Here is a 14,618-nt window from a genome sequence, read left to right as displayed (position 1 = left end):
GTGGCACCTGCGCCACCTATAGAAATTTGAACAAAACTACAGTTAAAATGATAATTATATATTGCTTGAAAATTAACGTGCAGTTCAGATGCGCTTTAGTGAGGTTTTTACCAATACAAATTGTACTGGTAGGGAGCACTAAAGCGTTAGAAATTGGCTGCGTGCGCTCTAAAATTTTAAACACAGCATAAAAAGAACTCAACAGTGGGAATGGCACAATTGATTCAGAATCAATTATTAACTTATGAAAAAGCACAAAAAAAAAAACTTATACTGTAGACATCATTGAGACAAAAAACAATGTGTTCAAGACATGAATAATTCCTCCTTTTTGTATATAATGAGAACTGCAAATAACTAAAATGTTAATCATTTCTGGAACATGGGGTACTGTACTATTGCTAACCGCTATTTATGATAGTAGATGCAATTTAGTCAGTCACTTTTAAAAGTTGAATTATTTATCCTTATAATGTACAGAAAGTTTTCTTTTTTAAAACCACCCACAGCATTCATTTGTGTACAGGTAACCTATTTAAAAAAATAAATAGAAAAAAATAGGGTGGTGGTTCCATACATTTTCTAATAAACTGGTTAAATAGTACAATTTAAACACATTACAATAAATCAGGTTGTATCACTAAGTGGATTGGTAACAGGAAATTGGATACAACCATTTATCTTGTGAGCCATCAAACGAAACAAAACCCTATTTGAGGTAACACCCAGAATGGAGACAAGAAGCCATGCTGAGTCACCAGGAGTGTCAGTACTTCTAAAGACAAGCAGTCACAAAACCCCCAGCTTCTTTAGTGCCAAGCAAAGATGGGTCTTGTCCTTTACATACAGTTATAGGAATTGCATTGAAGATTGTAAGCACACTGGTTTGTGATGGTCCAAATCCCACAATTTTGGTGTGAATTTCAGAGATCGAAGAAAGAGAGAGGACACAAACTTCAGTCAACTGCAGTTTTATTGTATTTAGTCAAATAGCTTGTAGAAACATGCTTTTATTTCAATGCCATCCTTTCAAACACATACATATGGTGTGCAATGACCACCCCATCAAACGGCATGGTAACAGCATATCAGCATCATTGTACGGCTTCCCAACATTTGCACAGTGCACATTTCGCAAGACTCAAAATTAGGGAGATAAAAGGCTCCTAACACAATCCGCACAATCATTGCCTTTATTGTTATATCCCCATATGGTGAGCACAGATGGTAAACACAAAGATAACTATACATTTGTATCCAGCTTTTCTGGTGCTGCTGGACAACTATTCTTAATTAGTACATAGAGGTAATATTTGTAGCCATTCTGACCCGTACACCTCAATACAAAGGAGAAAATTACAACTGCAAGGTGCAATAAGTCATTTGTATGACTGCTATTACTCAATATTGGTCCTCCTTTGGACTGAATCTTATCTATGTTCTCATAATCTCTTCCAGAACTATGAAGGAAATCCTTGCTTTGAGAATTGCTGTATTTCTGTTCCTTTTATGGGCAATGAACTGTAATATACCAGCTGACAATACGAGAAGTGGTCTCATGGTACTTGCAAACATCTTGTCATTGTTTTGGGTTGATGCTGTTTTACACGGCCTTTTCTCCTCAGATACAAATTAATAGGGAACAGTAAAAGAATGAACAGGAAGATACTTAAATACATTTAATTTTTTTTTTAACAATGTATATTTAACAACAGGAGATCATCTTAACATTCCAGACTCCAAACTCTTGCATCATAGAAGACTCCAGACTCTCCTTAATAATAACACTGTCAATGTACTTAGTGTGAGCACGGCAGTGTCCATGAAACGTACAGACATCATGTGTGCACAAAACACGCTTCCCCTTATAGCTTCAACTATCTTTTCTGTTAAGTTTCTGCAACTTTTACATATGTAGTGCTGAAGATCACGATAATATGTAAGCTTTTGTTTTTTAACAAACAGAAAACAGATGGCATCCTCTTTGCCCTCAAACAGTTGTTAAACACATACAATTATTAGGAACTGTTAAATGGCACATGGCTTTCTACAATGAGAGCATTCTATTGGGGTTTAAAGAAATATGAAAAGTTAGTGGACAGATAAGTAACAAGCTGGTGTAAATGGCTGACAAATTGTTGTTTATGTGAATAAGTTGTTAACAGGTATGGCTACTTCTAAATTTTAAGCAACTGCCCCTTATGCAAGACAGGAAAAAAATGAAAACTGCCACTTAATACGCAATAGTACTATAATAATATTCTACAACTATGACCAAGATATCAATTTCAGTGCCATTGCCTTGCGAGAATATAATGCAACATTTATCGATTAACTGCATCTGTCACTCACATTGGAGGCAGCTATATGAAGAACTGAACAATATTTCTGAATATGCAGCTTATATATTAGGAGCCAGTGCATAATGAATGTTAGTCAGGCCTCAAATTGCCTTAGTAATATTACAAATTCTTAATGAACTAATAAACCTACTTATAAGAATATCACAGCGAAACAACTCAGTTGCTTGCTGATTCCCACCCTAATTACTTCAATGCAGGCATGATTTATAATAGATGTGTGTGCACACAGGATGCTTACATGGTGTGTAGTTTCATAAAAATAAATATATACAGCCCGTCTTCCATAAATAGAATCACAATAAAATGCAGACCTGCATGTGTATTATTTCATTTTACGTCAGCACTACTAATATTAGTAGGATATTTAAGACAATAGCTGAAAACCACTGTTTGGTGAGGAACAATCATTAGAAATAGAAAATTAAACCATATTTTACAATTTAAACAGTTGGCAAGCTGTGTCTAGTTAACTGAAAAGTTGTATCACAAGAAAAAAAAAATAACCAAATCACCTAAACATAAAGTGAAAAATAACCATATGCTACCAATCAGAAAATATTGCTGCTTTCATATGCCTAGCGTAACATTACAAGCATTATCCTATAAATTGGTTTAGCAGATACTACAATGTGTAAAAATAAAACCCTCACACATAATAGAATTGTAGCAACGTAGTCAAGTTTGTTTTCTTTTTTTAAGGTCACTATCACTGCTTACTAGATTGGTGACCAATCGGAACAGAGTCCATCTCTGAATTATATGATGACTAACCTTTGTTTCATGAAGGCACGGAGCTGCAAAGGGAAAAGCGACTCCGCTTAGAGACAATATATTTTAATTGAAAAGAATAATAACCAATAGCATTGCAGGGATGTACCTGCAGAATGTGGAGGGCCCACCTTAAAAGTGACAGAGCTGGTAGCTGGAACCCTGTTATTTACTATGCACTAGCAACTAAAAAAATACTTGCCCCCCTTGTGCTAGACTAAACATAGAAGAAAAAAATGTGCCTGTAGCTCCAAAATTCCATAAATTAATCCCCATAAACACAAGTAAAATAAAACAATAAGAGTTATACTGGTTTTTTTTAATCATTATCTTGTTTTATTTCTTACCTCAAAGTTAATTACTCAGATGTAAGTTTCAGGGTTGCTTGAAAATACCACCCTACACAGGAAATGCGCCCCTCTACCCTATTTCTCAAACTGCATTAATCCACAACAAACCAAATTTGACACATGAAAAATTAATTAGGATAAAATTATACATATCTAGCTCAATAACACAGGAACTCATTCATAGGGAATGGAATGCTTCCTACTTTCTGGTATAATTTGAATCAAAAGCAATTGAATGCTGGCATGATGTGAATCAGCTCTCATGCTTTATTTCAATTACTATAACTGGATTAATAATTGTAAACCTGATGTGAAAAGATTTATATGCCAAATCGAAATATTCTGAAAGAATGTTCACCATAGTAAACTGTATTTCCACTTTAATGATAGCACGGAGTTTCTGGGACTAGCCTTCCATACCAGAGTGCAGAGGGTCTTCTTTTCTGGCCTATGCTTTAACAGCTTTGTAAATAGCTATATCTGCTAAAACCACAAGCAGAGAGCTATAGGAGGAAGCATGTAAGAGGCCCATGTACAGATTTTATATATGATTAAGAATCAGATAGATTGTGTTGAATTAGAATACACTCATCAAATATCTATCTCACTGGGAAAAAACAACCATGGGCACAATTGTGTCTATAATTGAAGGGCCTAACAAACTAAAGAAAATCTTCATGTGCAACTACAAATGTTCAGCATTTCTCCAGCACTGGCTAACCATCAGGATCACACTCTTCCAATACTTCCATGCAGGCACTATACCTACCAAGGGGCACTAGTGGCATTATTAAAAGACTTTTCTAAAGAAAGGTTATGTGGACAAGATTATCTTTCAGAAGGAAATATATTAACATCAAAGATGAATATCTAACATCAGAATCCAAAATATTCCACAAAATAGTTAAAAATAAGGAATCCTCTTCAAAAACAAAAAACTCCAGCTTGTTTTATTATTTTTTTTACAATTGTTTTTTTTTTCCTAAGGGGCGGCTATAGTGGAGTTTAAAAGGTAAAATGTAGCTTTACCAAATATATACAGTCTTTTACCTACAGGTAATAGGGAAAAATAAACCACATTTGCAGTTGGGCAAACAGTGTGTAATGTAAATTAGGTTTCCTTGAAAATATGGGTTAGGATCCGACACGAGTTGTGGTTGTTCTTTTATCAGAGAAGAAGCTCTTGAGGAGGAATACCTGTCCAATGCTGACAACTAAGAGAATAATAGCCTCCCCTATAGACCAATAGGCTACTCTTGTATTAAGATCTTCTGCTCGGCTGCGGCCTTGTGCTTCCCTTAAGCGGAAGTGTGTCTGGTAGTCGATGACAGACTTAAGAGCTTCGTGGATTGAAACGCATGCGGACTCCATCTGCACAAAAGAGATAGAGAGAAAGGGGAAACGCCATTTATTGTGAATATTTGCTCAGTATTAGATAAACATCCTCTTAACAGGTGACCATATAAAAAATATTTTTTTTTTAGTAAAAAGCACACTCTAATATTCATATATTTCTCTTTCTATATGTGCCGTGTATCCTGCTATAAGGCTGGCTGTTTGCGTTTTTTTCCAACATAAGAGGCCTTCTGTACACATTGCTCAAGCCTGTGACGTTCCTAATACTTTTACATACAAGTTGTAGGTAGCTGCTTTGCATTAAAGGAGTAGGAAAACCCCAGCTGCATCGCAACATTTATCACAGCGCAGCCAGGGGACTGGACAGCCGTGCGATGTCCCTGGCCAGAGATAGGGTAGGATGTGAGCCAATCACGACATGCTTGAAGAACATGTATTTTAGGCCTAGTACCCCCTTAATGTCTTATTTGAGGGCAAAATTGATTCCCAGATTTTAAACGATGTCAAACCTTTAATATCGAGGAAAAAATATTTCAAGCACGTTAGTAGATTAGCTCTCTCAAGAGTCAAAACATATTCAGCATGACCATATATACCACTATGTAGTCACATTATCAATTAACCATTTGCTAGCAAATGTGGCCAGTTTTAAGACTGGTAAGTAAAATGTGTTACAATGAGGTTATTAGAAACATTGTTGAAAAACCTTTTAGCACAAAGCACATATACAATGTACACATAGGGGGGGGATTCAATTAGCCGCTAGGTGCACCGGACATAGCCGTCTGTGTGCACAGCCAGACATCGAGGCTAATAGGTTACAGAATCTCTGCTTGTTTTCTTCTCTTATCTCTATAGGACGCTAAGCAAAACTGAGCGGAGATTTGAGTAAAAACACTTAGGAAAGGTGCTTCCGCAAACTTTTCTGGTGACGCATTGCAGCCAATTGTAATCCCCCCATAGAAACAATTTTATTTTTTGTATATATTTTCTACACATAATACAGTTTAGCAGTAACAGGAAACAGGAGATTAAAAACTGGGCTGCACGTTAATGGACAAACAGAATGAAAAATTTACTAGAGGAGACATAGGAAGTTATAGTAACCGATGGACACCTTGCATGCTGTAAAATCCAAAAAGGAATGCTAGATGTGTAAATATTAGTTACAATATAGTGCTGCACATCTGTCGACACCTGCTGCTTCCTGGTTACAGGATCAGCACTGACTATGGGGAATGTACCAAAACTTTGTGTCTACTTTATCCCATTTATTGAGACAAATGAGAAAAAAGAAAAAAAAGACTACCTTCGCACAACAAAGCAAACATTTCAACATTGTAGCCTGCTGTGCTCTACAGCATGAATAGTGTCTTTTCGATGTAAAAAAATGTTAAGAGTATATGTGCGGTTTGTGTGAATGAGAAAGCATGGAGTGAGTAGATGATCTCATAGACATGAGATATTGATCATGTGTCGGACAATGACAGTGATGTTAGTGGACTAGTTTTAGTTGTGTGATAGGTCTATTAGTATTTTTTTCAGAAGTGCATGATCTGCTATAAAGAAGCAGGCTTGCCTTTACGTCTATAAATGAACATTTGCATGTCTAAAATTGTCCCACACCTGAGACTTGGATGCTCAGGTGGTTCTTAATATACATTTACTTTTCCGAAATGTTTGTGTAGTCAGGTGTTAATAGAAAATAGATACAAATGCTACAGCACAAATGTAGAAGTATGTCCTATTCTGACCTGTGTCAGGGCAGTGGCCCGGTTCTCACTGGGGAACAGCGGAGGATCTTCTCCAACTTGGAAGTCAAAGTAGACAGTCTTGTGTGTGAATGTGGAGAACTCGTTACTGAAACAGAACTTGTAAGTGCCATTGCGGGAGGCTGTAAAGGTGAAGCTATCGTACTGTTTCTTCATCTCTTTGTACAGCACAATCCCATCCGGGTCTTCTAGTCGGCAGTCCACATCATAATGGCCACCAGTGATCACCTGTGGTAAAGAAGATTGTCAGAGGATTGTCACAACAACAAACAGGTGGAGCACACATTTACATGCCGGCATGTGGCTAACCAATGCCATCTGTGGCTTGTATTCAGAGGACAGTCTGGCATATATTCCACTTGAAGTACACAATAATCATTAATAAAAATAAAAAAAAAAAACAAAGATTTTTTACAATGCTCTCTCTCTTCATAAATTCAATATTCGGACTCACTAGACATTCAAATTGTGCAAATATGTTATTAGAACTAAAAAACATTAGATAGCACTGCTAACCAATCACATACAATGACAAAAAATCATCATACCCCTCCCTTACAATGTTTTCCTTTATTTACAAACACACTAATCTTACTACTTTTGTTAAAAAACGCACCTTTCAAGATAGCCTACTTATATGGATGTGCTGGGAAAAAATAATTTTTCACGTTTCACCCAGAAATACAAATCCAGAATAGAACCATAGAAACACTAACTCGTTTTAATTATTAATGTGCATTGACAAATTGGGCTGCTTCCTGGAATATATGACTATTGGGGTATTTAATGAGAGCAGTTAGGAGAAACACAGGATAAATATTTCCTATCTGCATTGCTTTTCCCTAACATTTTGGTTCTTTTTACGAACATGGTGCGATATGCAAAAAATTGCTGTAATGCAATCAAACAGATCATAACGATCATTTTTCTAGCAATTTATCAAATGAAAGCAAAAATTGCAATTGGATACAACACGTGTGCACATTGCACCATGTTGTGCCCAGAGTCTTACCAATTGTATGGCGATAGGTCTGACATAATGACACCTAAGATCTCAAACACATAACCTTTTCCATATGGTTATACATAGCACTAGAAGAGTGTTCTCAAAGCTTCCCTACAGCATAGTGCGTCATGTACTTACTGATCATTCCCACAGAACTCTATTATACTGTGCTTAACATTAATACATTTGAACACTGCAGGTGACATTAATACAGATACTCGATTCATGATAATAGTATCAAAGTGTATTAACCAGGTTTTCAGCACTCATTTAATTAATATTGAACATGGGTGTGTAAAAGGCCTAATTATTGCCGGGGTAGCGTTAATATTTTATTTTTAGCTTCTATTTGCATGTTATTCCCCCCTCCTCGCCACATAACCACTGCTTTATCCACCCAGGTGCCATTCAAATAGCCACATCATAATTATTGCAGTTGTACTTAATCTATTTATTCTTATTTAAGAATTTATCTATATTAAGTAGGTTTTTCAAATTGAAGCTTGAAAGACTTGGCTATTCTCTCACAAGGACAATACTTAAATTTATTTATCAAGTTTATCAATTTATCAAGCTCCGAGTTTAAAAAAGTAGAAATGTTGTCTATAGCAACCAATCAGATTCTAGCTGTCATTTTGTTGAATGCACTAAAAAAAAAAAACCTATGGGCAACATCTCTACTTTTTCAAACCCACATCTTGATAAATTACCCTTCAGTCATATATATGCCCTAGGCTCAGTTTACAGTGAAATTGTGCAAGATATATATATAGATATATATACACACACACTTACATTTATGTACTGGACCATTGAGTTCACAGGCATTTAATATACTGTACATTTAACATGTACATTATTTTACAGAGTCGTAAGACTGACATTGGGGACTCTAAGAAGTCAACTACATACTGAGATGTTAGTGGGGATTGTTACAGCATTCGGTGGTATCCAATAGAGCAAATATATTCTATCCATGTCTCACTGACTACACTGATATGTTAATTATAGTACTGAACATAGTACAGAGTCATAATGCAGTGTGCTTTACACATTATTACTTGCAAAATGTTTGAAGACATTACGTGTTTAATTATATACCCAGCTTATACACCACACCCAGGGAAGCATTGCTATCAGCCTTCATGCCTGTTTATTAGGTTGATGTTATATTGCCTATCAACATTCTTGTTTAAATACAAATAAATCTACTGACCAGGCATATTTATCTGACAAAACAACGAGCAGATGCCATTCCATACATAATAATAAAATAGTCTATGCAACATAAAATCAAACTTCATTAGTCAGTAAACAGAGTGAACACAGACTTTATTATACAAATAGACCTAAAAGGGAATGAATGGATTTCTATTAGTATGATGTAACCAGTCTGACTGGTCAGCTTTAAACAGATACCAAACAATCAATGCCAGAAGATCAGCCAGCCAAATGCCAGCTCATCAAATCAAACACGTACGAGTGCGTATCCAAAGACATAAACCCAAGTATCAATACATGGTAATATTATATACTGTGATCAAACCATGCTTGACATACTATACAGGTTAAGACAGAAAACTAAATACTTGTAAATGTCATGTCGCTCCAAGAAAATACAGATAAACCCCTTAATAAGCAGAGGTATTTTACACCTTAGTGATAACAATTTTATATATATTATATTTTTGATAACTAATTCTGCAAAAAACTTATAAAAACAGCAAGATTCTGTTTTGTTTTTTTTATTATTATTGATGTCAGTCTAACCAAACAAGCTTTATATAGTTTTTAGTCAACACACACAGGACTTTCTTGTGGCAGCATATTTAAATAAATATAGTATTTTTAAATGCATAATGGGAACAGCATCAATATGAGCAGTCCCAGAAATATAAATTTATTCACATATTTTTCCTGTAAATTTACGATGCACAGAAAGCACAATAGGAGTTTTATGCAAAACCAGAGATGGGGTATTATGCAAAATACACAACCGCCAATGACATAGTATTACCCAGCTACTATCTCCATAGTAGAGTAGCACTATTACCTCAACAGTACAGCAGCCAGTAAAGCATCCCCTTCACAGCACAGCAGCCAATGTCCCCCTATCCGCCGCACAGCAGCCAATGTCCCCCTATCCGCCGCACAGCAGCCAATGTCCCCCTATCCGCAGCACAGCAGCCAATGTCCCCCTATCCGCAGCACAGCAGCCAATGTCCCCCTATCCGCAGCACAGCAGCCAATGTCCCCCTATCCGCAGCACAGCAGCCAATGTCCCCCTATCCACAGCACAGCAGCCAATGTCCCCCTATCCACAGCACAGCAGCCAATGTCCCCCTATCCACAGCACAGCAGCCAATGTCCCCCTATCCACAGCACAGCAGCCAATGTCCCCCTATCCACAGCACAGCAGCCAATGTCCCCCTATCCACAGCACAGCAGCCAATGTCCCCCTATCCACAGCACAGCAGCCAATGTCCCCCTATCCACAGCACAGCAGCCAATGTTGTGCTCCCCCTTCCCTTCACATTAGTAGCAGCCAATGGCGCCTCAGCCTCTTCGCAGTAGAGCAGCCAATGGTACTGACCCTTCCTTCTCAGTATTGCAACCAATGCCGCTGGCCTCCTTCACAATTCAGAAGCCAATAGTTCCCCTCCCACGTGAAAAACAGTGAATGTAGCTACTGTTGGCACTTAAGAAACGTTAGTCAGCACAAGTAGGTTACTTAGTTGAATAACAGTACTGACTTTCTCCATGCAACCTGCTGATGCTGACTAGCTTTACTTGCAGCAGCTATGAGTGGCTCCAGGTCACATATGAATGTCGCTTTGACTCCACGCCCTCAACTCTGGTCACCAAGAGTCGCCAGGGCAATCTGCACTTGTCCAGCCCTGATATACGCATACCAGAAATATATATTTTATTCAACATTCTATGTAGTTCTAGTGTTTGGAATGAAGGTGTATATTTTCAGTTTTAGGCTATATCTAGAAGAAACTCACAACTCTCCTGACATACTCACTGTAGACTGGATCAAATGGCAGCCAACATGTGCCAACCACAGTTTAACCTGCACTTTCCGTACAATTGTAACGGTATGATTCTTGGCATTTATTTCAAGAACTTGGCCACTTTACTGAACCTATTATGAAAAATGTTGTTCATGTATTTGAAACTGCTTTTCTTGAAAGTGGTCAGTCATGAAGCAAACATAGATAAGCATAAGACAAAAAGGAAGTTCATCAGCAAAGCAGTTTCAAAGTTATACATATCAATTAGTGACAATGAAATGTCATTCACGGACGGGAAGAAAACATTGCAAAAACAATGTTTAAATTCTCATAAGACTGGTAGAACTCTTTAGAAAAAGAACTTCAGGAATTTGTAATAAAATCTAAATAAATGATCAGGACACAAGAGTCAAAGCAACCACTGCCAGTTCACAATGTGTAAGATAAGATATGAAATGCAAATTTCAATTTAGATATTGTGTTTCAGTCACCAGGTAGCTAATGCACTAAAAAAATGCTGCTGGTACCTAACTTGAGTCCTTTCTATTGACCTACATTTTCCCATCTCTCAAAAAGAACTACTGTCTCCCAAATTTGACACAGACACTATAAATATGTATACTGCTTCACAGAAGGTATTGCTTCCTATTATGTATTGCAACTAGGCAGTAAAATAGGAAAATTAATTAGTGCTAAAGGCACGTTTCACTGTGAAGATGGTCATCAACTGTGATTAGATTGCTTTATTGCATTAAAAGCCAATTCCATCTTCATAGCAGATAGATTTAAAAGCTACTCGCCCCTTGCTCTTGTTTAACTGAATTATGGGGGTCCCTCCTCCAGGAACACATGAACAAATTTTTACAGAATAGTGTTGAGAGTCCATGTTTTTATTAGGTCCCCACAATGGCTACTCCTCCTGATTTTATAATGCAGACATTTCAGGCTCATGACATTTAAGGTCTAGCACTGGTGCTTGGAACATTATATGCCTAAAACAGAGCTGGGTATATGGACCTTAGCGCAGAGGAAGTGGTCCTGGGAGACTAAGACCTAGTCCAATGAAGGCAAGGGGGTGGGAGCAACACTTCAAAATTTCAAGTATAAATATGTGGAATTAATATTTCATATAGCCAATGAATACAGTAACAATTGGAAGATTACTGCTCTGAGATCTACGTTGTTTACCTGAAACTCTAGTGTGCACTTGGTTCCCTGAGTGATGTCCTCATAGAAGCACTGCTTGGCATTATCAGGCAATTCAAAGGTGATTTCTGATGCCGTGGCAAACCCAAGAGTAAGCAGTAACAGTAAGGAACCAAACCTGGACTCATTCATCACACCCTGCAGCATCTTCAGGCTTTTACTGGCCACAACCCACAGCATCAATCACCACCTGCAATTGCAAATAAAAAACAAATAAAAAAAAATGAAGACAAGTGGCACAATATGCCAAGAATGTGACCTGACTATAGCATTGAATTAGAATGCATTAATTGTGTCTGTATGTATGGCATCAAAAAGCACAGTGTATTTAATCTGTATGTGCTGTGAGGTGTAATACAATAGGGAGTGCCTAGCCTCTATTTACATTACATGGGCAAAAGCATATGGACACCCGAATATAACATCAGTATGTGCTTGCTGAATGTCTCATTCCAAAACCATGTTCATTAATATGGAGTTGGCCCTCCCTTTGCTGCTATAACATCCTCCACTCTTCTGGGAAGGCTTTCCCGCTAGATTTTGGAACTTGACTGTGAGGATTCACATCCATTCCCCGACAAGAGCACTAGCGAGGTTGAGGTTGGGCAATAAGGCCTGGCTCACAGTCAGCGTTCCAATTCAACCCAAAAGTGTTTTGACAATGGAAACTGCATGGCTGCATGCTTGATTTTATACACCTTAGATGACTTTTGTTTTATCCAGATCACAAAACATTGGGTGCTCTGGACTGAGCATGTGGCAACATAAAGCACAGTGTGCCCTGGCCTTTGTCCATGGCATTTAAACATTAGTTGCCATGACCATAACATTACAAAGCACCCGGTGCTTATTTATTATTGTGCAAAGTATTATTTTTTTAAAACACTAATTACATATTTCAACCCTCATTACTGCAAATGGAAAGGGAATTGGAAGAGGCGCAGTTTGGAAACTGGACATGCATGGAGCCTGTATCCATGAAATGACAAAGAACTGGGTGCCCCGGCCTTTATACATGGTATTACACAAAGCACCAGGTGTGCCTGTGTCCATAACACAGAAATTATCTGGTACCCTTGGTTGTAGCCATTGTGCCATGACAAATACTGGAATTACTTTCGACTCTCCCATGTATTATTAAATAGTGGGGCCTAAGCAACCAACTACCTGTGTGACTACACAAATCTCTGTTACAGAACTGTGAAAACAGTTTCATGGACACTGCCAATAGCAAATGCAATTCACACGTCACTGTATAGGGAGCATAAACTAAGGATGCGAATAAAAGGTAGAGGCATCCTCTGTCTAGTAGTCATACAACTATAAACCAGTCTGTACCCCAATACACCACAGAGATAAAGCACGGAGTTAGCATGTAGATAAAGCACCCAGTTAGCCTGTGCTGGTCTATACACATAATATGCAATATAAAAGCACCAATGCAGACACTGTGCAGCCGGCGCCCATACATCTGCCATGACGTAGCCGTGACGTTACACTGCACCTGTTACTGCCGCAGCCCCCCCCTATTTGAGGTCACAGCGCAGACCCCCAACTCTTACTCACCCCGGCAGTGTCCCGGATGTAAGGTGACAGGCGGACTCCTGCAAGCGTGGCAGACGGGGAGGAGGGTGACTGGGGCGAAGGATCCTTGGAAGCGGAAACCGGTAAATCCTGCCCCGGAAACGGTCACACAGGGTAGTGTATACGTGTTTGTCAGGGAGGAGGAGGAGGAGGGATCACAACTAGTGGTGACTCTCAGTGTAGTCTCCATTGTGGGGAGTGTGCAGTACTCATGTAGGATGTGATTACAACGTGTCACACACAGAGCAGATAATATTTTTAACACCTAATTATGAATCTGATTTTTTGTGTTTAAAATATATTGCAATCATGCTAAATAAATTGTAATCAAATCTATATAAAAAATGTGACTTATCATATCTGATCCCTCTATACATTTTACTACTAATGCATGTTAAAAATTACTCATACTAAGCAAATGGAGAGGCCTATTTATTGGTTATACCTGGGGCAGAATTATCATTAGCAGCAGCAGCAGTTATATATTTAGTGCCTCTAAATCCGTAGCGCTGTACATGCAAACTAGGGGATAACACAGTGGATTCCAAACTTTGTCAGTTTAAGGCACCCTGAGGGTCTCCAAATTTTTTTCAAGGCACCCCTAAGCCAAAATAATTACCAAGTAGTCCCCTGCCTTGCTTACCACTGGCACTGGCCGAGGCACCCCATGAGATCTCCAAGACACCCCAGGGAGCCTAGGTGCACAATTTGGGAACCACTGGGATAACATACAAACTCCACACAGCCATTGGATCCTCAGTACTTGGTCCTGTACTTATCTTTTGAGCAGAACACAAGTCAGCATCCTGTTTCCATGAAGCCAACATACTTTACATAGAAAATCACAGTATTAGAACTGATACATTTTAAATCTTGAAAACACAAGTGTTAGTGTATGTGGAACAACTCAGTGAATTTACAGTCAGTAGTGCTTTATCCTAATATCCACACGATTTACAGTAGGGAGTAAATTATCCCTCTATACTGTAGATTTTGGGTGTCTGTTTATTTTCATGCATATACCATATTTGCCTACTCTCCCGGAATTCAAGGACTCCTGGAAGAGTAGGCACAGCTCCTGCATTTGCTGAAATTCATGGCAGTGAGTGGAGGGGGTGGGGCTTAATCACTTCATTAAGCTCCGCCCCCTCCATTCAATGCCATGACTTTCGGCTTTTTATAGTGGGGGTCCTGCC

At 38.3% G+C, this 14,618-nt stretch overlaps 1 protein-coding gene across 1 annotated transcript; it reads right to left on the bottom strand.

Annotated features, from left to right (window-relative positions):
- Positions 1–955: 955 nt before the first annotated feature.
- Positions 956–13,527, bottom strand: TMED7 (transmembrane p24 trafficking protein 7). Its single transcript, XM_075179575.1, has 4 exons — positions 13,405–13,527; positions 11,821–12,028; positions 6,592–6,837; positions 956–4,852 (listed from the first exon to the last, which is right to left on the bottom strand). Exons 2-4 carry the CDS (start codon positions 12,016–12,018, stop codon positions 4,616–4,618), a joined length of 681 nt encoding a protein of 226 aa, XP_075035676.1. The 5' UTR covers positions 12,019–12,028; positions 13,405–13,527; the 3' UTR covers positions 956–4,615.
- Between the last annotated feature and the right edge of the window lie 1,091 nt (positions 13,528–14,618).

The sequence above is a fragment of the Mixophyes fleayi genome, chromosome 1 (genome assembly GCF_038048845.1).
Source record: "Mixophyes fleayi isolate aMixFle1 chromosome 1, aMixFle1.hap1, whole genome shotgun sequence".
Lineage (NCBI taxonomy): Eukaryota > Metazoa > Chordata > Amphibia > Anura > Limnodynastidae > Mixophyes > Mixophyes fleayi.
The sequence above is the reverse complement of the archived record's forward strand: the minus strand, read 5'-3'. Positions and strand labels throughout refer to the sequence as shown.